Source organism: Sparus aurata, chromosome 2 (genome assembly GCF_900880675.1).
Source record: "Sparus aurata chromosome 2, fSpaAur1.1, whole genome shotgun sequence".
NCBI lineage: Eukaryota > Metazoa > Chordata > Actinopteri > Spariformes > Sparidae > Sparus > Sparus aurata.
The window spans coordinates 28,139,235-28,163,088 of NC_044188.1; the positions used below are offsets into that span (position 1 = coordinate 28,139,235).

The window sequence follows — 23,854 nt, forward strand, 5'->3', positions numbered from 1 at the left end:
CAAGTTTAACAGAGTTTATTTTTATTCACATTTAAAAAGATTCTCATGGCAGCACATTCTTCCACCTATACCAGCGAGTCCCACAGACAAAATCTCAAAATCCATAGCAGAAAAAAAAAAGACATTAAAAAAAAAAATCTCTTAAGACCATAATTTTCAAAAGGAAATCTGGGATAAAAACCCCTATGACGGTAAGACGGTGGAAGAAAAAGATAGAAAAAGCAGCATTTAAAACTTTCTCGGGGAGGGGGAGGACCTTCTGATATGACAGAAGTGGCGTGTGCTTGTATTTGATAACGTGCGCGTGTTCTGTCACAGAGCAGGCACATTAGCAGTGAAAGACGCAGCTTCGCCTTCGGATCAATCTCAGTCAGCCGTGCATCGACCGGCAAACATGACGGAGGCCGGAATTACACTGTAGCGAGTGACGGAGAGACAGACGAGAGGAAGACGGAGAGAGGAGTTCAAGCCAGACCGGAGCGGTTGTCTTTATTTGCCTGTAGGAGGTAACTGACTGCTTGTCAGTGAGTTGTGTTCTTACTACAGACAGGGGTGTGCAGAAAACAAAGCCCTGACACACAAACACACACGCACACACACACTGTATACATATAATCCATGTGTGCTGCACTGCTTACACACTAGCAAAAATAGAACTGTGTGCGTAGACTTTCTCCCTCTCTCTCTCTCGCCCCCCCCCCTCCTCTTCTCCCTCCATCTCCTGTGGCTTGGAGGGATGGTTGCATCTCCACAGAGCCGGCTGTGTTGTTGGGAATATAAATATAAATACCAACATGTTTCCGACGAGGCTCCCTCACAGTCTGTGCAGAACAGATGTCGGGGGGGTAAACTGTCGCCCCCAACACCACAGCGCATAAGGCCTTTCAAACCGAGGACACGTCGTTTGACTTTTATTCATGTGATTAGCAGGACACTGGATTGCAATTCTCTCTTTTAATCTCGTATTTATTTCATTCATCAGCTCCTACAGCCATCTGTCCGGGGGAAAGACGGCAATCGGCAACAAAAAACGAAAAAAGGCTAAAAACCAGAAGATAAAAACACCCAAAATGGAAAAGCCCCGATTGGTGTAAACGATACCCCCTTGCAGCGCCGTCTTCACCACCTGCTTCGCAGTCGACGTCATCATCTGCATCCTCAGCACATGTCTGATGCTTAGCATTAAGTTCTGTTTGGAGGCTGGTCGCCATTAGAACAAGGGGGCGTCAGTTAATCCCATCTGTCCGTTTGTGTGTACATGGTCACTGGTACTGGAGGTAGTTCTTGAGAGTCTGCGGCAGCGGGAGTGTGTCGATGTGATGGATGCGCTCTCTACCCAGAGCCAGTCGAGCTACTCGTCTGCACAGGTCCATCAGGGGGAGGGGCTCCGCTGCGAGGGTCAAGGGAGACAAGAGACATGGTCAGTGTCCAAACAGAGTACAAGCTGAACATTAAAACTATGAGAAAAGAAAGTGTGTTTCCTGATTTTTAAATTATTTTGCAGGTCAAGACTTTTCATAGCAATTATGAGCCTGAGGACACTCGCCTCCAAATCTCTCTGAAATTAACCAGAAAATGTATCCGTGGTTTCACATAGTTAATTATTAAGGCAGCATTATAGGCTGAAGGTGAGTCTCTCAGCATGTTTGAATATCAGACAGATAAAAAATTCAATAATCTTCAATCTGCTGTTGCCAGATCTATTTCATAATCAAATTCTTTAATCAAACTGCACATCCCACTGAACAAACTGCCCACAAACAAAGTGTAACATTCCGCAGCATTGGAGGCAGTTACTTTATGAACTCCCTCCAGGGGTGCATCTGACCCCGATGTCTGTTACTTGGATTCAACAACACTTGAAATGTCGTCTCAAACACCGTAGAGAGTCCACATCACAAGGATAACAAACTAATATTAAATAAACATTAACTGCTTTTAGCTTAAATCACTGTACACAGAGCAATGCAGGAGCAGCGGCACTGCAGGCTGAAAACTTGAAAACCACCACAGAACTATAGCTGTGATTGAAGTACGGGGTCATAGGTGTTCAGGGCAGTGTGGTGCTGAACAGTGTGAGGCAGAGCAGCATGACTCAGGGTTGTCGGTTGCTCTGACCCTCTCAGCTCGCATACCGTGAAGTCGGCTTAAATACTTTTGAACTAGATTAAGACCCTGGATGTGTGGTGGGAACAGACGGAGAGAAGCGGCAACTTAAATATTATTTTTTGTAAATATATGCCAGTAGAACTTGGAAACTTCCTCCCTCCAATTTTGGAAGCAAGTGATGTCTGTGTATGTCAGACAGAGACAGACTCAGAACTGCTGCCTCTTTACGGATGTCAAGCTGCTCCACCTGGAAGCACCATCTGGCTGGGCAGAATTCCTGCTGTTCCGAGTCCACTTACACACTGTGTGAAGGACACTGGAAGGGGCATTTACTTGCAAACAAAAACAGCACACTCATTAGTTGCCAGGCTAAAGAATAAGAAGTTTGTTGGAGTTTCCCTGAACTAGCTTGACCTACAAGGTCTACATGAATGCTTGCATCCATCCATCCAAAACAGCTTATCCCTTTCAGGGTCACCGTGGGGGTTGGGGCCAATCCCTGCTGACACTGGGTGACGGGACGGGACGGGGGGGGGGGGGGGGGGGGGTGTACACCCTGGATAAGTTGCCAGTTCATCACAGGGCTCACATATAGGGACAAACAACGATTGACGCTCACACTCACACCTATGGAGAATTTAGAGTAACCGCTTAACCAAACTTTTTTTGCATGTCTTTGGATTGTGGGAGGCAGCTGGAGTAGAACTGGAGAACTCAGTGTTTTCAAGGACATTCAAACACAGCAATCATAGCTATATGTGCTTGTTGCCTTGATGTTATGGTTATTTTAAGTGGTGATCTGGAAGATGATTTTTGGACCTCACTGCTTCCCAGAGATCCAGTGTTGCCTGTGTGACATCACTCAATTGGCAGCTTTGCCACGCCTCCATAACACCACCAAATGAAAATCATTTGCACCTTTTTCATCATCCAACGGTATCTGTCTGGTCTTGTTTCTTCACCCAGTTAACAGTAACGTGAACCATTTAGTCCCAACACTAGCAAAGAAGAGTAAAAACAAAACGGTTATGTCGCATTGCAAACCACATACTCTCTCTGGCCGAACTGGTGTCCATGTAAATGGACAAGCTGACGGCATGGAGCGAAGCGTGAGAAATGTTCCACAAAGCAACGTTACAGGACCAAACAACAGTGACGTAGTAACTGGTCGTGTCTTTGGCAACTTATGAGGAAAAAAAATCTTCTGTTGCATGTGGGGAAGTGTCTGTTCTACTGTCTGTCCTACCGACGTCACATTTCTGCCCAAAAAACAGCTTCTGTCCCTGGCGAAAAACTTTAACTCACCATGTGTTTGTCTCCTTCCACTATTGTGTTCACTGATGGCGATTATGTAATTATGTCATTTAGAGCAAAAAAGGTAACACTAGCCCTTTTTAGATGGAAAAGGCAGCACATTTGCTCCAAGGTAAGTGTAGTAATGTGCCACCTTGTCTTTCAAAAAGGGAGGTGTAATATTCCTACTTTTCCAAAAGCCGCCACCAGGGTAGGCGTAAACATTTGACGTGACGTGAAGCACGAAGTTGGGCAGTGAACAGTGACAACGAATTTGTCTTTAAAATAAGAGCTTTACATTGCACCCACCTGGAGTTTAGAACTGGGTTCTTCGCAGGGGGCTTTTAATTTGAAAGTAGCGACCGTTAGTAGGTTGCCGCTACATAACAAGCGGACACAACCAAACAGCTACAGAGACCGAGGAGATGCTAGCCTCTCCTGGATCTCAGCGACTGTCCAGTTGCTCATCTTGACGTCCGTGGATGAAGTGATGGACTGACTGCTGTGATCAGATGTTTCCTGGTTTTAAAACTCCCCAGCTGTGGGTCGCACAACAGTGCAGGTCATCGACACCTCCGCCCATCTCAAGCAATTGCCGGCACATTGACGACTCTGATTTAGATAGCAGGCAAGGCGGAAATAAGTGTACCCTCCGAAGCGGCAAAATGGACCAAAACAGACCCCCAATATAGCGAGGTCTGTCTAAATCCGCGGACCAAGCCGCAAAAAAGAGGGCCAAATTGGCGGCTCGCTGCCCTTTATAAAAACGGCACTTCTTTCCGTAGCCCATTAGAGTGCACATAAGCACATATGTCACGCCAAGTCTGCAGTCTGTTCATGGAACCGGATCAGGTCGAGCCTGTCAAGACACCTCAGGCATTCCTTCGGGCATGAAGTGATGCCTGGTGGCTACATGACAACTTGATGATGAACACACAAAGACGGCTAGAGAATTGTCCGAATTGAGGATTAGAACAGAATCAGATAAACACTGAACTGCCTTACATCAAGGTCTTAATTAAAAGCAGATCAGCACAAATCCTCACTTAACGTCTCTGTTGGAATCAATGGTGAACTTTTAACGGCGAAGAAAAACCCCAAACTTTGCTTTGTGTGGTTATCCGCATCTGACGTGAACTTTCGTAAGAACATCTCAGTGAATTCCTCTGCTGCAGTCTGGTTAGTGACCTTTGAAGTGGCAGTGAGGGGAAATAATGAAATCCACTACAGAACAGCAGCTGACAGACTGTATAGAAACGGTGTACAGCTATCTGAATTTATTTGACTGCCATGTGCTTAATGAAAAGCTTTTGTACGAGCGCCTTGGGGACAAGTGGCAGAGTGTGGATTCATTTGCAGCCACGCCAACGTGGTAAGTGCTTGAATCAGAAAGACATGTTGAATTAACTGAATATAAACGATGTGCAGTGATGTGTGCAATGAGGTAGTACAACTGATAATTCTGCACAGCACCTAGAAAAATACTTGGCAAGACAATTGCATCCCTCCAACATCTCATTACCACCCGCCAGTACAGGCAAGCCAATATTTTAGCACACCAGCTTACAAGATTATCAACTACGACTGGTTGAATCATGTCTCCTTTTATCCTGCACGTTGTGACCGCCTGAACTCCACCCTCATAAATAAACACTTCACACACTCCTGGTGCACCCCTGTTTTAGATTAACTTTCTATTGGGCCCAACGGCACCCATCAATCAGTCTACCTTAACCAGCACAGCCTCCGCATATAGGTAGTTTCCATAGTAACAAGCTCCTCACACCACCACTGTGATGTCACTGCACCGGGAGTGTATAGTCACATACGCACCATGTGTTAATGCACTGTGTGTGTATAGATTTTCAAGTGATGCATATATTGTTGTAATTTTGCAACCAAATGTTGGAGTTTATAACTGATAACACAGTATGGACGGCTTTGACAAAAACAGATAACTGCCTTATAGAAGCTCGGAAAACAAGAAGACACCTACACCTTCCACAGAAATCCATTCAGAGGAAGATTATTTGTGTTGGACTAAAATTAATTGTCAAAACAGTGCCATGTGCAAAGATTTAACTCTTGACAGAGACCAACTGTGCCATGTGTTCATCTTCGATAGAAAAAAGTACATTTATTTGCTTCCATTTGGCAGGCCTTTGTGAGCATATTTACAGTAGTCTAATTCCTTTTTTCTACTTCAGTGTTGTACCTCTTTTTCTGCAACTGCCTGTATCAACACAGAGACAAATAAGTGAATTACCACTTCCAAGTGCAACACTTTCATTGGAAGTCAAAAGTAAAACATGACTGCTTGCGGTAACATGATCGATGTGATCCTGATCACAGTGAGCCTCATTCCTCACCGACAGTGCTCTCCTGAGGGAGGTGATGACGTGATCATGCTACTCACTGAAAACCAGCCAATCCCTGCTGTCACAAGCTGGTCTCCATGGCAAGGGTTGCCTGGGGTGACAAATGGTCCTGTCAGACAGTGGTGATGAGCACAGACAGGAAGTGCACAGTGTCCGTCAACTGGTAAAATTGACTAACAACACTGCTAAGTGGTTTAGGTTTTGATTAAAAAGCCGTTATAGACTAGCCTGATTTAATTGAGAACATATGGTTAAGAAACGATCTGACATATGGCTATTATACTTTATAAATTAGATAATAATTAATTATTCATATGAAGGAAACCCTGAAAGACTTTTGAACTAAATCAGAATAAAACAGGCTTGTTTAATAATCAACTGATGGCTAATTACCTCGAAGCAATTCTGTCACCATGAGGCGAACAGTGGAGCTCTATGCTCCTTCTTCATCTTTACTCCATCCTAAAACCCACCACGTAGATGTCTATCTCTACACTCTGCCTTTCCTCTAAAGCACTCAATTCTTTCTGTAATGGCCAGAGAGTCTTTTCTGACAGATTTATAGCACAGTAAAGAGGAGATGAAGTGTGGGAAAATGTGGTTTAGGATGACTGAGCGCCTGATGCACCAACCGACTACAGAGGCCTGGCAGGCTGGCAGGCTAACACCTATCTAACACTTAATTGAGAACAAAGTGGAGGAAGGGGAGGTACATTCCGGGACATCGGCGCGTCAGTTAGTCTGTCCTCACTGAAGTGAGACGACCAATATGCAACTGTTGATGGTTGCCCCCCCAATCTCGCACCCACAGCCCAATGACTTTGTGTGGTTATGTGTGCACAGTATATATGTCAGTGCACCATGAGACAATATGACCCAGTTATGTCCTACTTTAAAATAAGGGGTAAGATAGGCCATCGTTTTGGCACCTGTCCCAAATTCAATTTTACTCCACCTCCTTTCCGCCAGCCCTACCCTCATTACAAGAAATGCACCCAGGTAACGGACAAGGGTGCAGACTCCGAGCCATGCTTATCGACTAGATTAGCATAAAAAGCGTTGGAGCCGTCTGACCCAGTTTTAGGATGACGGGTGTATGCGTCTTTCGTATGCGGCCCTAAAGGTGCAGACACATCTCTGCCTCCCTTCCGCCAACAGGTCAGAAGGTGAAGGAGGAGGAGAAGGAGAAGAATATATTTACGGTAAGACAGAATTAGATCAATGATGCATGAGATAAAAAAGAAATTTGGAGCAGAACAGTGAGGTCAGCAGCAGGACGGATGCAATAGAGCAAACTGTCGCTCTATGCCTAATTGGAAACGCAGGTGTCCAAATTGAATCGTGCACTCAGAGCGGAAACCAATTGCTCAGTGAACTGGTGATTCCTGCCACTGACGTTATCTGACTTCCTATTACTTCGCACTGCCGAGCTAGTGAGCACCAGACAGCAGCATGGACTGCTGTCAATTTGGTCCTCCTGCTGCTCAGGAAATAGAGGCTAAACAGAAAATGATTATAAAGATGAGCACTGTAACACATTGTGTATTTGTGTGTACACCAAACACACCAGCAGCAATGACGACACACTTCTCTGTTGAGAGATGTCTTGGCTTTGGTTCAACCAGTTGTTAAGAGCATATTTTTCTGACTGAAGTTAGAATTAGCATTTATTATGCATTATACATTATTGCGCATCACTAAATTTACAAACCCTAAATCGTTAAATTGGAAAACGTGAATGTAAATTCACGGTTTCAACGCAGTTTTAATCTTGTTTCCCCAAATTAAATACATTTTCAATTTCCAACACTGGTCTTTGCCTCCCTCAGGCAGACCAATGAGACCGGACTGGAATTCTCAGGAGGGGGGCCTTAATGAGACAACATGCACTAGAATGGACCATTTCAGAGAGAGGGTGAATAGAGGTGGAGCAACTCTTTTTTTTTTTTTTTTTTTTTTTTTTAATTTGAAACAGGTCAACATATTCTAGTTGACCTGGACACCCAAAAGAAAAAAGTATGAACCTGACAGCATAATAATAATATAATACTTGGCTTTTGAAGATTTGAGTTCTTGAAGTACAGAAGTTTAGGACACTAACTGAGTCGACAAACAGTTTTGTGTGACTGCTAACAGCGAGACTGCAATTGTTAGGGTAAGTGAAGCCAGATAACGGAAACATATCCTGGGTGTGTTTGGTAGTACAGGCCTGCAGAGTCCAATCAAAGTGTCACATTTTAGCCACCAATACAAAGCAAATATGATCAACCATGTTTACCACAAGCCATAACAACACAGGCTGGCTGAATTATTCAAGGAAATTCTGCCATGCAGTGCACAGGTTCAACCTCAATTTATGCAAGGTCTAAGCTCATATTACAGCTTGCATCTGTGCTGTGAATACTGCCAACAGCACTGAACTGCAGACAGGCAGAAGGAAGACATCCCATTTGCAAAGGGTAAGCCCTTGGCCAACAAGCTAGTGAGCAAGCTGCCTGGTCAACTATTAACCACCCACAAGCAAGTCAGTTCAACCGTTTCCACAGCAACCTGCCACCACAATTGGGTGTGTAAACTTTGAAAGGAAGGATTAGTGTTGAAATGGATGTGGAGGACTAAAAAGGAAGAACAGAAAAGAGAGCTGGAGGGAGGCGATGAAACACAATGAGAGCTGAAGTCAAGTAAGGTTCATTTGCAATAGGGGAGGGAAAGCATGTCAGCGGTGTGTGTGAAATGCTTCCTCTACTCTGGTCTGTCTCGTTCAGGTGTAAATGAGTTTGAATCAGTAGCCCCTTTCACACAGAGAAGCCGCATTATCGCAGCAACGGTAATTCGCCAATTCTCCGCTGTTGGCCATTCACACAGAGCGAAGCAGTGCTGGCAGAAAGCCGGTGCTGAGGTTCCTTAAGAGGCGTGACGGTACGCGTCATGATGACGTCTGTGTGTTTTCAAGGCATTTCTCTGTCCTCTTGTCAATAAAAACCTGCAGACAGTTTATAAAACATATGGATGCTGTTATAATATGTTGTGATTGAGATCCTGACCCACCAAACATCCCGGAAAGTGACAAAGTTATGTTTTTCGCTGTCACAAGCTGGTCTCCACGGCAAGGGTTGCCATTATTACATAATTAAATAATTGCCATAAGTAAACCGGACGCTGTCCGACTGTAACTCGCGGAGAGGGAGGCTCTGATAAGTCGAGAGTATCAGCACCGAAGCTAACTTCACTCCTCGCCGCCTCTGAGACATTCACACAGAAGCCAAGGCAGAGAATTGGCGCAGGATCCCCGCATCCAAACGGCAGTGTGAATGGGGCTACTGTGTTACCCATTAGGCTGCCCTGGCCACTGTGGTGTCTTGAGGCTTGTTGTAGTAGAGATAAACCGAAAGCTTTCCAGGAATAGAAAGAGGACAGCCACATCCAGTCACCCCCCTGTTTATGATTTAGAAGCGTTAGCAAGTCAGAGGCATGAAAGCCAATTTAAAAAAATCTCAGCAGGGTTGGTTTTCCACCATCTCTGTAACGTAGGGTCAAAGGAATACAGTCTTCACTAAAATCTGGGAGACATACAGCCCGGGAAGAAAAGTATAAGGATACTTATCTCTTCACGCTTCCCAGGGAGTAAGCGATGAAGAATAAAGAGTGTAAGCAGGAGGGAGAAGGAGGGGAAAAACGAACGTGAATAGACTACAAGACAAGCGAAAGACCAAGAACCCAGAAAGTGAACAAAGAGCGAATCCTCTTTGAGTTGCTATAAGAGAATGCACCAAAGCAAGATCTGGGAATAGGGGAGTACTGCTATTTCCAAGCATATATATTGATGCTTCCACTCTTCTCCGTGGCAACACAGAAATGCGACTTAAAGCAGTTATCATACACTGATCCCTCATGTGCAATCTGTCAAAACAGCTGACACGTGTTCAAAACTCAATGTAGTAGGCAGACACAACTGTATGGATAAAGATATCATGTTGCTTCATTGATCATTCATGTCTGATGTCTACAATAAAAGCAAAAGGAAAAAAAACGAGTGATAGATGTGACTTCAGGTTTATAAGTTAGCATCATTAGCTATAACCATTGGCAAATTGTTTTCAGTCTCCCAGCTTCATTAGTCTGGTAAAAAAAAAAAAAAAAAGCTCATGATAATCACTATCAATGCACCATCTGCCTAACAATTCCACAGGAACAAAAAAGCTGTTGAGAACAGTTTCAGGGTAGGTCCAGAGGACCCTCCCTCCTGTCTGTGAAGTTGTCATCCGTTCACAATATACAGTTTGAAAAGCAGGTCTTTTGTAAAAATTTGTAAGGTCTAAAACTGGACCTTACAAATGCTGATTAGTAGGGGTGGGTAAAAATACCGATTCATCAATGCATTGCAATACATTTTTTCCCAATTCAATATCGATTCATAAAATCCTCTGAATCGATTCGGGCAAGCGACCACCTGCTGTCCCTCGCCGGACCTCTCGGTCCCCGCCTCAAGCAGCTGGAAGCGCGTCGCCCGCGACCTCGCTCGAGGGTCACAGGGTGATGCGCCGCGGAAACACCGTCGGAGCTGCAGAGGCGGGTAGCCGATGTCTGACACACCGCTCTTTCGGAGACAGTAAACTCCCAGCACAGCCGGTCTCACCCTGGCCGCTGCACCGTGCGCCCGCGAGTTGCACTCTCCTCCGGGGAGGGAGGGGGGGTCAGTGTCAAAGTTTTACCCCCTCACGTCTAGCCGGAGGGCGGAGGGACGGCGGTCATGTCTATGTTTATGTCAGACAAAAATGTACCATGCAGTCCCAGAAACAATGGCACTTTCTCAGCTTAAAGCGAAAATCTCGCCAAAAAGCAACCAAGGCTTTATTTGAGATTGAATACGAGTCAAACCTTCGTGTAAAAGCATAATTACGACGAAAGAGGCACTTTTAAGATTTACCGTAGTTTCAGTAAACGCGCAGGAAGTGCAGCAGCTAACGTGAGTAGTTCAAAAACCTTCTTTTTCATAAACTCTGTGTACACAAACAATGTTCTCAATGCTCTTGTTCATGAGTAGAGACCCTAGTGATGCTACGAGCAAAGTTTCATGTTGTGTCGAGCCTTCTTAGTGTTCTAAAAATAGCGATTTTGATGCTAGCATGTCCTGCCCCATGCACTCCCATTCAAAATTAACGTGCCCCAAAACCGAAACTACGGTAAATCTTAAAAGTGCCTCTTTCGTCGTAATTATGCTTTCACACGAAGGTTTGACTCATATTCAATCCCAAATAAAGCCTTGGTTGCTTTTTGGCGAGAGTTTCGCTTTAAATATGGTCGCACTATTTTATACATAAACACATTGAGTACCTTTGTTAACATTTCAATTCGAACTAGAACTTCCTAGAGGAAAGATTTATAATTTAAGATGACTTTTTTTAATTAAAAAATTATCAACAGGTACTCTAATGAATTGTTTGTTTATTACTACTTATTACTGAATCGATATCGAAGCATTTAAGTCAATACTGAATCGAATCAATATTGAATCGAATCGTGAGGTTCTTAACAATTCCCAGCCCTACTGATTAGACATGTTTCATTCTTGATGCGCAATCCTGATTCATTTTTTCATGAGTTACCAATTTTGGGGGTGATTTTAACCTGTTTTTTAAAAAGTCTTAGGATATGTGATCCAGATGACATAAAAAAATGTAGTGGGCAGCAAGCTTGAACCTTGAATTTTTAATTCTAGGTCCTGTATCATAGGCAACTGAACGCATTTACGTTTTCTTCAAGATGTTTCACCTCTCACCCAAGAAGACTTTTCAGTTCGAACTAACTGGAGGGGAGTTGCAGGCTTTTAAACTCTGTAAGATGTACGTGGATAGCAGAGTCTTGACCGGAGGAGTTGGCCCTCCTGTGTGTGCCATTCGTTTATGGAACAGTTGTTTTGTCTCCACACTGTACAAATCTGTGTCTCTTCCTGGCAGCACTGAACAGCGTAAACTATATTACTCTGTTTATGCCTGGGTGTTTTGTCCTGAGGATGGACAAGTTTCTCCCTCAGCGTGTTGCTAGGTTTGAATTGTATTGGGATATGATTATTTATTGAAGATTCATAAGATCCATTGAGGCGATGTTGTTGCGTTTTTTCCGTCTACTCCTTTGTCTGCTCTGGATCGTTTAGAGGTTTTGACAAAGGTCAAGTTTTGGTAGCCACAGGTTTTAAGCGCTCCCCTGACGTGCTTCTGTTCCTTTTAGTTCTCCTCTGTCTTTGTGGGCACAGTCTCAGCCCGATGGTTTACATACATCTTATATACACTCCCACACAGAGTATAAAAGCTTGCAACTCCCCTCCAGTTAGAAGGAACTGAAGAAGCCTATTAGATGAGAGGTGAAACTGAATGTCCAGTTGCCTATGATACAGCTCTTAGAAATACCATGAGCTGGATGACTGTCAATCTTCGTCAACATCTTAAATTCTTAAATTTTTCAAGTGCAAAATCTGCCAGTTACCCAATCATGTAAGTAAAATGGGACATGTTGTTTAAAAGTAAGAAGACCTGATTTTGATCAATCTTGTTATAGAAATATGAAGACATTAATTTTGGGGCGAATATTGCAAAAAAGGTGCCAAATATGACCGTGGATGTTGTCTAAAATGCCTAATAGGCATTTTTCATTTCAGCTCCACTTTAAAGCAGAAGTGGGAATTGTTCATGATTAAAGTGCATGCAAGGTATTATAAGAAGGCTTAGTCCAGCTGGGTATGACGCAGCAGCTTGTAGCATTTCGAGTGGCGCTTGACAGCTGAGACACATCAAGCGTGTGCAGTGCATGGATGATGGATGACTGCCGCGTTGCTCGACTGCTGTTGCTCACAAGTGTGTGTCTGTCCACACATACAACGTTGCTGCTGCAGTGCTGCTACTACCAGCCCTATATTTCTATGTGCATTTGATAGTAATCAAGAATGATGATAACATGATTTTAATTTAGTTTCATTGAAAGTTAGAGAGAGGGACAGAAAAAGATCACTGAAAAAAAATATTGCCCTTCAGCGCGAGCCTAAAAATTGGCGCATATCGGCCTTTAACCAAACAACTCACATCACATTCGGTACAAAGGAGTGACATGGGCATCCAACTGGAGTTCTCTGTCCAACTACCTGTTGTAAGACCAAGTAAACCCAATATACTCTGACATTTTAGCATTCCTTTATTCAGCCAACTCATGAGGAAAATATGTGGTCCTTTTTCTTGTTTTATATTTGCTACATGCCAAGTGCAAAATCACGGAGGGTTTAAAGAAATGGGTTAATGGAGGACACACAGCAGTTCCCTACCATTTTGTATGAAACGTCATTGAATCCACACAACCGAACATTGACTTATCAATGAATCTAAATACAGCAGACAACTAAAGAGTTCAGTGTTGAATCTGTTACCGTTTTAAATAGTTTGCGCCATCCACCCACCGAAGCTAAAGATATTTTATTCTGTGTTAATACAAAATATATTGTTTAATAAGAATTTTACCTTAATATCAATGCTTAAAAGTATTTTTCACAGTCTCCACGTCTTACATTAAAACCACAGGCAACAATGGTGATCTTCCAAATGCAAGGCAGATTTTGTACTGTATCGAGTTTTCACAGGCATTAATATGGGCTAGGGATTTAACGGTTACCGGTGTCACGGTAAACCACAGTAAAATTCCCGATGGTGAAGGTTACCATTTAAGTTTTATTACCATGGTAACCGTCGCAGTTGATAACCAAGTTGTGGAAAACTCGCGAGATACTTCCCAAGTCTCCACATGCGCAGCGAGCAACGTGCGCTTGTTATGTAGTGAAGAAGACATGGCGGAGGGAGGACGTGATAGTAGCGACCCTCAAGGCATTTTTCTGCCTTCAAAGAGAACCAAATCTGAAGTCTGGGCATATTTGGTTATTATAAGAATGATCAGGGACAGCTGGTCGAGGATGGCAGCCCTATCTGCAGGAGCTGCAAGAAGAAAGTTGTTGCAAGGGGCGGCAACGCATCCAATTTGCGCAACCATCACCCTCAACTGTTCAGCGAATGCAAGGTAAGCTAACCTTAAACTCGGGTGCATCACGTGTATGTATGTTGAGTTTTCTCTGTCTAATTTGCTGTTGTCACTAATGTAAACTGAACAGATAGAGGTATAACTGAACGAAGATGATCCGTGATTCGGCACGTTATCTGAACCGCTTATTAACTGCAGATTTAACTTTTTAAAGTCGACCTAATAATTCCCCAAATATTGATGCAGAGCTGCAGTGAGGAGGATTTTAGACAAACACGTACTGGGTGGACTGAGTTAGTGAACGCAAACTGACTGAGATGACTGACAGAGCAGCGTCTACCTGTGGCTCAGCAGCCATTTGACCAATCAGATTGACCATTCACTACAGACGAGCAGATAGACAGATAAGTAATATCAGAAATATATAATACTTGTGGATTATTTATAGAATAGACTATATATAAAGAATAATATAAAATGGTGAATATAACAAGTGTTCTAGATAGAAATAAGAGCCAAAATAGAGTATTCATAATTAATGTAATAATAATCCTATCTAAAAAGTTATCCAACCTGTTTCTCACAACCGTGATATGATCTAAATTGTGAGTTTTGTGATCTTTTGGTTGCCCCCTAAGTAACAGTGACAGTAATAATTAATAATGACATGTTCTATTCATTTTTTTCAGAGGGTCTGCTGGCCAATCGAGTGCTGCTGCCACCACATCTCATTCTGCTATATTTAAGGTTTACTTTGCACAGTTTTGATACATTCTTTTATACTTATTTAATGTTGATATTGCAGTGTTTTATTAAGGTTTTGGATTTGGACTATTTTAATATATAATAAATCTATTTTTATACAAATATTGGTGAAATTATTTCAATTTATCAGTGTTTTTTCAACATTTTGAAGCCATTTTAAAAATACCGTAGTATACCGATAACTGATCATTTTGGACACCATTACCGCGGTGTGAAATTTTCATACCGTCACATCCCTAATGGGCCACTCTACATCACACACACACGCACACGCACACACACACACACCAAGGCCAGACACTGAGTTCAGAGGCACACTGGGACATCTTCCAGGAATGCTCCTCTACTGGCTGCTGCCCGCCAGCACACATACACACATGGCTTGCAGCCACGGACATGGTGTCCATGCCTCACACTGTTGGCAACGCCTCCAGCCTGCTTTGGGTCTTTGTGCAGCATTTAGGCTAGAACGGGAGGGAGGACTGAGGGCTGTTACACAAGCTGAGAGTCAGACTGGATAGAGATGACTCTACTAGTTGGAACAATGACATTTAACAGAAAAGAGCAGCAGGGCACAAAGAAACATCAAGACAGACAAGCTCACACATACACAATGGTGACTTGAAACAGATATTCCTATTACAACAGTGAAAATTTGAGGAAGCCTGTCAGAAGTGCAGAAAAAAGCGACAGAGGGAATAAGACTAGAAATAGTACAGAGAGAGTCTGTTTAAGCTGCTTGCTATTGGTAAACAAAGCAGCAGTCCCTCTCATTATGGGCTTTTTATAGATCAGTGCAGACAGAAATGTGCACTGGATATCCATTCTCTACACTCTGAAAGAAAAAAAAAAGACAAATCTGCAAGTAAAACCTTAAGTCTTGTCATAAACATTAACTCTTGCACATTTCTGGGGAGCCAAGGCCAGGTTTGAAGTATCTGGTATTAGACACACCAGTGCTGAATGAGGATGTACTTTTTAAAACATTAAATTCCCTTATTCACATACTGTATATCATAAGATACCATTTTAGCCACTGCATGACTGCCTTCTCCAGAGGGTTGGGAGTTAAGCTGTTAAAATGACTGAATCATCAAAAACAATTGCACTTTGTCATACAAAAAACACATGCACAACTGGCCAAAACCCATAACTGATGGCTGGATGCTTTTCTTTGCTAGAATCATGTCTCCCCTTTCTTGTCCTCCTTCTCTACCCTCTGGTCCTACCCGGGGCTTTGTCACATGACTTTCAAATCTCACCCTGGGCCTTCACAGCCTTGATGAGCAGGTCTAAATATAAGTCTACTGTGAGCGTCATACATAAAACAAAATCCCTGCACATTATTTGCAGTGATACAAATGCAAACGGAAGTACTGAAACAGGCACTAGTCATCATGTTAGGAAGATTGGGTAAATGCACAGCTACAAGTTATTCATAGCACATGCATACAAATTAGGGCTGCAACGATTACTCAAGTAACTCGAATAATTTGATTACAAAAAATGATCGAGGCAAAAATCTCTGCCTCGAGGCTTCGTTTAATTCCCATCACCAGTGTTATGTGGCCTGCTTAGCTCGGGGATCATTTTTCCACACGGACTGTTACTGCGGACACACACCGCTACATTCAGAATTGAGTTAGGGCGATGGCGGAGAGCAAAGAAACCGTCCCTAAAAGTCAGAGAATGTCCGAAGTTTGGGATCATTTCACACTTAAAAAAGAAGATAACAACGTGCAATGTGTCTACTGCAAAGCAGAACTGGAGTACCACAACAGCACGTCAACAATGAACCGAAAGCATCCAGTTGTTAACACCAGCTCACCAAGCGTCGCCGACGCAAGCTAACGTAAACATTGACGTTAGCTTACTTAACGGAGCCTAGCATCACTAGTTAGAGCGTATGGTGTTTGCGGAGGATGTAGCCTGATGTCGGTATGACCTGATATCATGTTAAGATGTGGAGACTACTTTGTGTTAAATTGCAAAAGAGTAATAGATTACACCGAATAACTCCTGCAGCCCTAATACAAATCAAACTGAATTGGGAGTCTAGACTCAGCAGTGCATGAAAATATCTTAAAAAGCTGCATGTCAGGTTGTAACAATGAGGGAGTATGCTAATCTTAAATGGGGATTAGGCTGAAATTCTACAAGTTATAGAAAAAACAGCCCGTGTAAAAAAAAGATGTCAGATTAAGAGCTACAACTATTTGATCCAAATAGTGAAAGTGCTGATTCAAAGTGGAAAAGCTTAGATGAACGATAATGAATGAATGAATGAACTGGGAGAATGACACTCAAGAAACTGACAGAACACAATCAGCTAGAGAGAAGACATATCACATGGTTACAGAAAACACTGGTGGTTGTACAGTGGTATTACAAAGCGATGCTCCTTTTAAATCACTAACAATCTCTGGCTGAGTACACACACCGGAATGCCGAGATCACACCAACTGCACACCAGCCAGATTTATATTTTGGCCTGCCATCAAGGAATTAACAATAATTAGCGACAGCTGATATGACCTGCTGCTGCTGACAATTCAACTTATGAAAGTGAGTCTTTGCTGTAAGAGTAAGAGGCCCCTAGATGAATGTTTTGTACACTGCTCATGCACAATTTAGCAAATCTGTATTTTTTGTGGATTTTTTTTTACCTGCATATAATACAAAATGCTCGCAATGTAGAAGGGCAACGTTGCAACACTAGCAGGCTGAGGTGGACTAACTAATCGCATTACAGTAAAGCCAGGTTGCCTAAGCTGATATTAACACATAATATCATTGGGTTTACCGTTGGGCATCCCTAATGACATGTTCACTTCTACCCCCTTTACTCAAAATTATACCAGAATTTTACCATATTGCCATCATTCTGCCTTCCATCAAACAACAGTATGGATTGCAGAAAAATTTAATGGTGAAACATGAAAACATTGGCATATATTACAAAATCCCCTTAAAGCAGCTTGTCAAATAATATACAGCCACTGACTGGCTAATCGTGTTGTGCACGTGTGCTTCAATGATGTGCTACTTACGATCGAGTCCATTGACGTAGCGGATAGATACTTCACAGTGCCCCCACACAGCACTGACGATGGGATAGAGCCGCTTGCCTTTTAACCCTCTAAAAGCTACTCCCAGATACTGTCCGTCTACCATGAAGCTCAGTGTTCCTTCGTCCATATCTAGTATTACTGTCAGAGAGTCTGGGAGCACAAATGACTCATCTGGCTCCAGGAAACATGGGTATGTGGGTGCTGGCGTGGAAGCGGGTCGATTCTTTCCATCGTGGTAGAGCCTGTTCCGACCCAGGTCCCAGCCCCAGGACTCAGAGTCCGAGCCCACCAGGGCCGTGTAGCCCACTGAATGTAAAGATGCTTCAGCGGTGGCCACGCCTACGACAGCGTGGGTGCCTCTTTGTCTGGCTGGCCAGTGAATCCTCCAAACGTGGAGGCCCCTGGTGTAGCCTACCTTACCACGGATACAGTCAGTGCTCTGTGCCACTGGATGTCGATGAAACGTCAGCTTGTCGTCCTCCTTAACAAAGACATTGAGCGACCGGTCATCTGGGTTCCAGGAGTGGCGGAGCTGGGTCTCGGAGCTGGCTGATGGCATGTCCAGCAGTAAATCCAGCCTGGGGGGGCGACAGAAATCTGGGCCCCTCAGTTCACGGCGTACTGGCCGATAGGAGGGCTCTCCGCGTACATCCACTGATTTGATACTGCCAGAGATCTTCTGGCCCATGGCTGGGTGGGTCAAAGGGAGGAAGGGACAGAGGGGAGGGAAATGGATGGACCAAGGGTGGTAATGAGGGGGTTGTATTGCCTGACGTTACCTCATGGGCGCAATGGCAACACAGTGGGTCCTGGGTGGAAGGGTGCTGCTGGACACACGTGCTGTCTTTCACCAGGGGGACCCACACTCCTGGAACACAAACAAAATTAAACATTATGTATCTAATGTATAGTCTTAAAGCTACTCAACTCAGTTGACTTGGCTGACAGAACACACAGACGGATTTCCTTGTCATACAGTACTTCAGTATAAAAAGGTAAACTGATACCGGTTAGAAATTGATCACAACATAAATAAATTTTTTGAAAAATTCTGTCAAAATGTAACTGCAAATTCACAATGTTAATTTAGCAAGGGTGGCAAGGGCGATTATATTTCACATTTTCACAGCTGCAATTATTAGCTGATCTAAATAAAACTTTTGGTAAATTGATGGATTTTTTCTCTAGACATATTTATGAATTCAATCAGAAGTAACTTTGATGATAAAAGTAGTCACTAGCTGCAGTCCTTATTTGCCTATAAAATTCAGCAAACTGGATGAACTTCTTTACTTCAAGCATTTCTCTCCCAAACTACTTCCTATCTTCAGCTGTCAGTCTGAAGTGTGGACAAACATTCGAGTGCACTGCACTGAGTGCAGAGGTATCGTTTTTATTTATTTTTTGGCCACTCACCCTGACAGTTATCTGAAAAGACTGCACTTAAAAGCAAGAAAATGTGTTTTTTCAACCTGCTTTGCATCACAACAATGTTGGTAGTACATGCATATGGATAATGTTAAACATCTTTCCATTTTGCCTGCACCCAGTCTGACAGATGACGCAAAACACTTCATCGGTAGGGCCCTATAAAATCAGTTTTATTTTTTCCCCAAATTTCCATTTTATTTTTTCCCAAATTCCATTTTTTCCGTTTTAATTTCTGGGAATTCTGTTTTTTCCGTTTTAATGTTTGGGAATCCCGTCTTTTTTCTTATTATACTACCAAAAACTGTGTTTTCAATGTTAATGACTAAAATGTACACAAATTAAATAGAAATTACCTTAAATTTATTGATGTGACAAACACATTTCCTCAATACTGTACCGTACAATACATAAAAGTACATCAAAAACATTTTGACTTCATGTCTTCATACAGTAGTATATTTTGTGTTTTTATGGGTTTCGTTTGGGTTTCATTGAATAAAAACATGGTCAGCTCTCAGGCAGATCCAGTAAATGTTTGCATACCAAAATTGTTTTGAAAATTTAAGTAGCATATATAAAAAAAATTACCAAAGATGGCCAACGAAATAAAAAATTATAACGTGCCCGTGACATTATGTCAATAACATACTAACCAGCTAGCAGTGGAAACACCAACCCTCCCCCTGTCCTCTGAGCTCCCAGCCCAGGCAGAGTCAGCTAAGAGGGCTGTGGCTAACGGGGTTAACTAGCTAACAGCAGCTACTGTTAGCAGCAGTTAACAGTCACTCTGGTACTATATGCTGATAATATGAATCGGACAGGTGGCTAACTCTCACGCATTACACCTTTAATTATGATTTCTCAGGTCTGCTTCTTTGCAAAACAACAGTTCACCCGACACATACAAGTTGTTGGGGAACTGCTTGGCTCTGTACTGAGGGGTCAATGTCGACTTTCTCAGTTTTTTGGCCTACCAAGACAGAGCCGGGCAGCCGCTTTACCATGCTTACATTATTTTGACAGGGGAGCTCAGTCTGTGCCGGGAGCTTGTTGTGCCACCCAGGATTGCTTCCCTGCAGTTTTCCCCAGACATACGTTCCTCTTCCATACGAGAACAGCATTTCAGTGAAATTATGTCAAATTCCACGATATTCCGCATTAAAAAATAGATTCCGTTTTAATCGGCCAATTCTGCGATTCCGTGATCGCGGAAACCATAGGGCCCTACATCTGTTGGACTTTAGGCTTGTGGTAGCAACTCCAGATTTTTGTTCCACTTTGTTCCAGTTTCTATAGGCATGGTAGTAACTACTCACTAATCACTTACACACCAATGTTGAACAAAAGTACTCAGGACTGAGTGCCATTTAGGCAACACGAGGATTTGCTGAAACTTGCTGCAGAGTTCCTGTATATAGTTAGGCAGTATACAATCCCTCTTCTTAGCCAATCCCTTCTTCACCAAAGCAAACAAATGTGATGCAATTTGCATTTTATTAGTTTATAATACACTATATATATGCTGAATCAGTAAATAGAGAGAGACAAAAATTACTTCCAGACACGGGCAGAATTTCCTTGTAGATCCGAGTCGAGAGAAGCTGTTCCATATGTGCTGTATGTCCTCACTCTATCACTCTTTCCTATATATCCCCCAAATGTTTTTCTCACTCCCCTTGGTTTCCCAGGAAAGGACTCCACATGAGTCTTTCAGGGAAAGTACAGAGCAGTCACTGGTACTGACCCACCAAGGGAGGCTTGAATAAGATGAACCCACACGAAAACACACACACACACACACACACACACACACACACACACAGATGAAGACATAAATAGAATTGAAACAAGATAAGATTTGTATGTTTTAACACTTTAGGAATGCAACTTGATCAAATTTCCAAGTAAAAGGCTTCTCATCAAAAAGAAGAGCAACAAACCTTTTTCACACAACAATGGTGGAGGTTACCGGAGAATTGAGATGAAGACCAACGACAACGTGCTAAATGGGCCACAGCTTGGAAAACGCCACACAAGACTCATGGCTCAACATACACACTCACTGGCATGCAAAGTCATTTGCAGAGCACTATCTCATGACCACAAGCCATGAAAACTGACAAGCTCTGCATTTCCATATTAATTAATTTATACAGCCAGACATGATCCATGGAGCAATTTCATTACAAATGAGAGGAATATTTATCTAACAGCAGAATTAATGAGGAAGTGGCTATCGTCCACTCAGTTGACACTTGTGATTGTGTATGTCATATACATGACAAACACAAGCCCTTACTGTTGACACAAAATAAAGGGGAACACGTTTGGCTGGCACTTCATCAAGTGCTAAACCTTCAGTGGGAAAACACTGGCCCAAACAATAAGGAGACAAGCCAAAGTAAAATGATTCATGGGAATCAGATGGGCCACAGAGGGAACATGTGAAGAGACAAAGAGTAAGCGTTTAAAAAAAAATAAATCAGATCAACAGTGACCAATGAATCTCCAATACATACATAAACATCAAAGTTTAAGTTGGTCATCGTGTGCCAGCTTTTTGACCGTATCATATGTAGTTGTTCAGCAGATGAAAATAGCCACGTCCAAAATATCTGGTGGAAAATATTGTACCTATATGACCTATATGATGTTGCGAAAACATCTTAAATATAAATGTATGTACAAAGGTTTTATTTTTCCTCCAATGTTGAGACGGAGAGTAGTCGTCATTGTTTTCTTCTTCAGCATAGTGAGCTGCCAACTATTTCTGCTCCTCATGAAATAAAAGATCTTACAACAGCCAAAAAAACAAAGATGTTTAAAACCAGGAGAAGCTAAACTGGGCAACCACTCCCAGGTTAAGAAGAGTATTAAAAACCTGAAAAATATCCCTTTAAGGTACATATAGAACAGATAAAAAAGGGCAATTAATTACAAGTTTAACATGGACAATCATGCGATTAAATATTTTCATTGATTGACAGCCCTTATTATTGCATACACAAAGTATTTCGCCTGTCATATTGGTGCTAGTGGTGGGCACTGGGTAGCACTAGTTGTTGTATAATCATTTCATCAAGGAAATCAAACCCTCCATACCTACATATTATACTTTAACAGAAATAATTGGACTTTATAGGCCCCCACACACTGCCCAGACTCAAACCAACAGCCAACTGCCTTTATCCGACCACTCTGTTGCCTCTTTTCTGACCCCTTCGGCAGAAAAGTTGCATTGGACACAAAACAAAGCGCACCCAGTATTCTGCCCCTCCCACACCGCGCTGATTCACTAGCACATCTCCAATTAGAATGGTCATACAGCTGGCATACAACATATCAGAGAATCCAATGGTTCAGACGGCCGACACCCTCAGACTTTGCATGTTGAATCGGAGAAGACAATGTCCGCGCGGCTCCGAAAGCTTCCAACGTAACTGAACACACCAAACAGATGTGTTCCCGACCTTGTCTGAGTCTCCCTAAACGCTTCAGACGTCCAACAGTTGGACCGGTGTGTTCCTGCCTTAAGGAAAACAAATGGACTAATGCAAGTTTTACTGCCTAACTGCATAAAGAAAAAAAGGAAAAATACATTCTAGACTAAATATAGGTAATTTGGAATACCAATTTTGGAGAGCAAAACATAGGCAGAGAAGCGATCCCATCCAAGTCGCTTTAAAAAGAAAAAAAAAAACATCTGATGCCATCCACATGAAGCTGTTGACATCAAAAAGGAACTAGAATGGTGGTCAACTTCAACCCGGTGCTTGACCAACAATACTGCCTGCCCCCTCCTGTGCACACACTAAAATGTAACTAACTGAGCCCTTCATCTACAACACTAGCAGACAGGAAAAAAAATAAATAAAAACATAGTAATCTGAACAAGAAAGTCTTTTTCATTTGATATTGTGAACATGCTGGCTGATAGCAAAATTAATTAAGATCATTCCAGCATTTTCACCTGCTGCCCTGAGTTTACCAAAGTTCTCAAAATTAGCTGATCGATTCATTAGGTAGCATCTTCACATATTCAATGTATATGTATATCACCAAGCTAATGAAACCAATTTACTGTGTATTCCCTTTTCATTGAAGAAGAGGTCCTTGGTTAAAGGGGAAGAAGCAATTTCCTGTAATAAACGGCAAAGGAAAACCTACAGTTATTTAATTATTTCCTGGAAAACCAAGCACATTGGTAAGCCTTAGTGCTGTCGTGAAACACCAGTTATGATGGTCTCACTATGAAAACAAAATGATACCCACAAAACTTATAGCAGTTGGAAGTGGGAGAGTTCAAGTGTGTGTGTTCACACAGCCACAACACAGCAATCACTAGTTTTTCATTTTAAGTTAGAACTGAGAAGACTGCGAGGGACAGGGATCAGGAGTCAAGGTCGTGATGTGGTTTAAAAAGACAACATAATGCTGACTTCACACCAACAATAAGCAGGCCAGATAACGACAGTTCAAAGTGAAAGGGAGCACTGAAGTAGCAGGCTTTTGAAAACTTTGTATACGTGGTAATCCATCAATATGAGCATCAATAAATCATTTGTTATGGAGAAGTGGAAAAGGGTGATTTAATGTTAAAAAGGTTAGTGAAGGACAGGATGAAAGCTGGCTGTGAAGAGGGTCAATCTTAGCATCTATGTAAAGGAGCCAGACAGGCAGGGACAAGTACAGGAGGAACATGAACAAGGAAAGAGATGATGAGAGATACCCTGATAGGGTAGGTGAGTGACGGGTGATGGAGGGAACCCTGATGGCGGGAGAGAAGTGACG

At 42.6% G+C, this 23,854-nt stretch overlaps 1 protein-coding gene across 2 annotated transcripts in view; it reads right to left on the reverse strand.

Moving 5' to 3' along the window:
* The window catches only part of LOC115574368 (SPRY domain-containing SOCS box protein 4), a 54,043-nt gene continuing 30,189 nt past the window's right edge, over positions 1-23,854 (reverse strand). For both annotated transcript variants that reach the window (XM_030405868.1, XM_030405862.1), the window contains 2 exons: positions 17,612-18,500; positions 1-1,390 (listed from right to left, as the gene is read on the reverse strand). In XM_030405868.1, the coding sequence (XP_030261728.1) occupies positions 1,263-1,390; positions 17,612-18,320 (837 nt within the window). In that variant the 5' untranslated portion in view covers positions 18,321-18,500 and the 3' untranslated portion in view covers positions 1-1,262. The remainder of the gene's footprint in view (positions 1,391-17,611; positions 18,501-23,854) is intronic.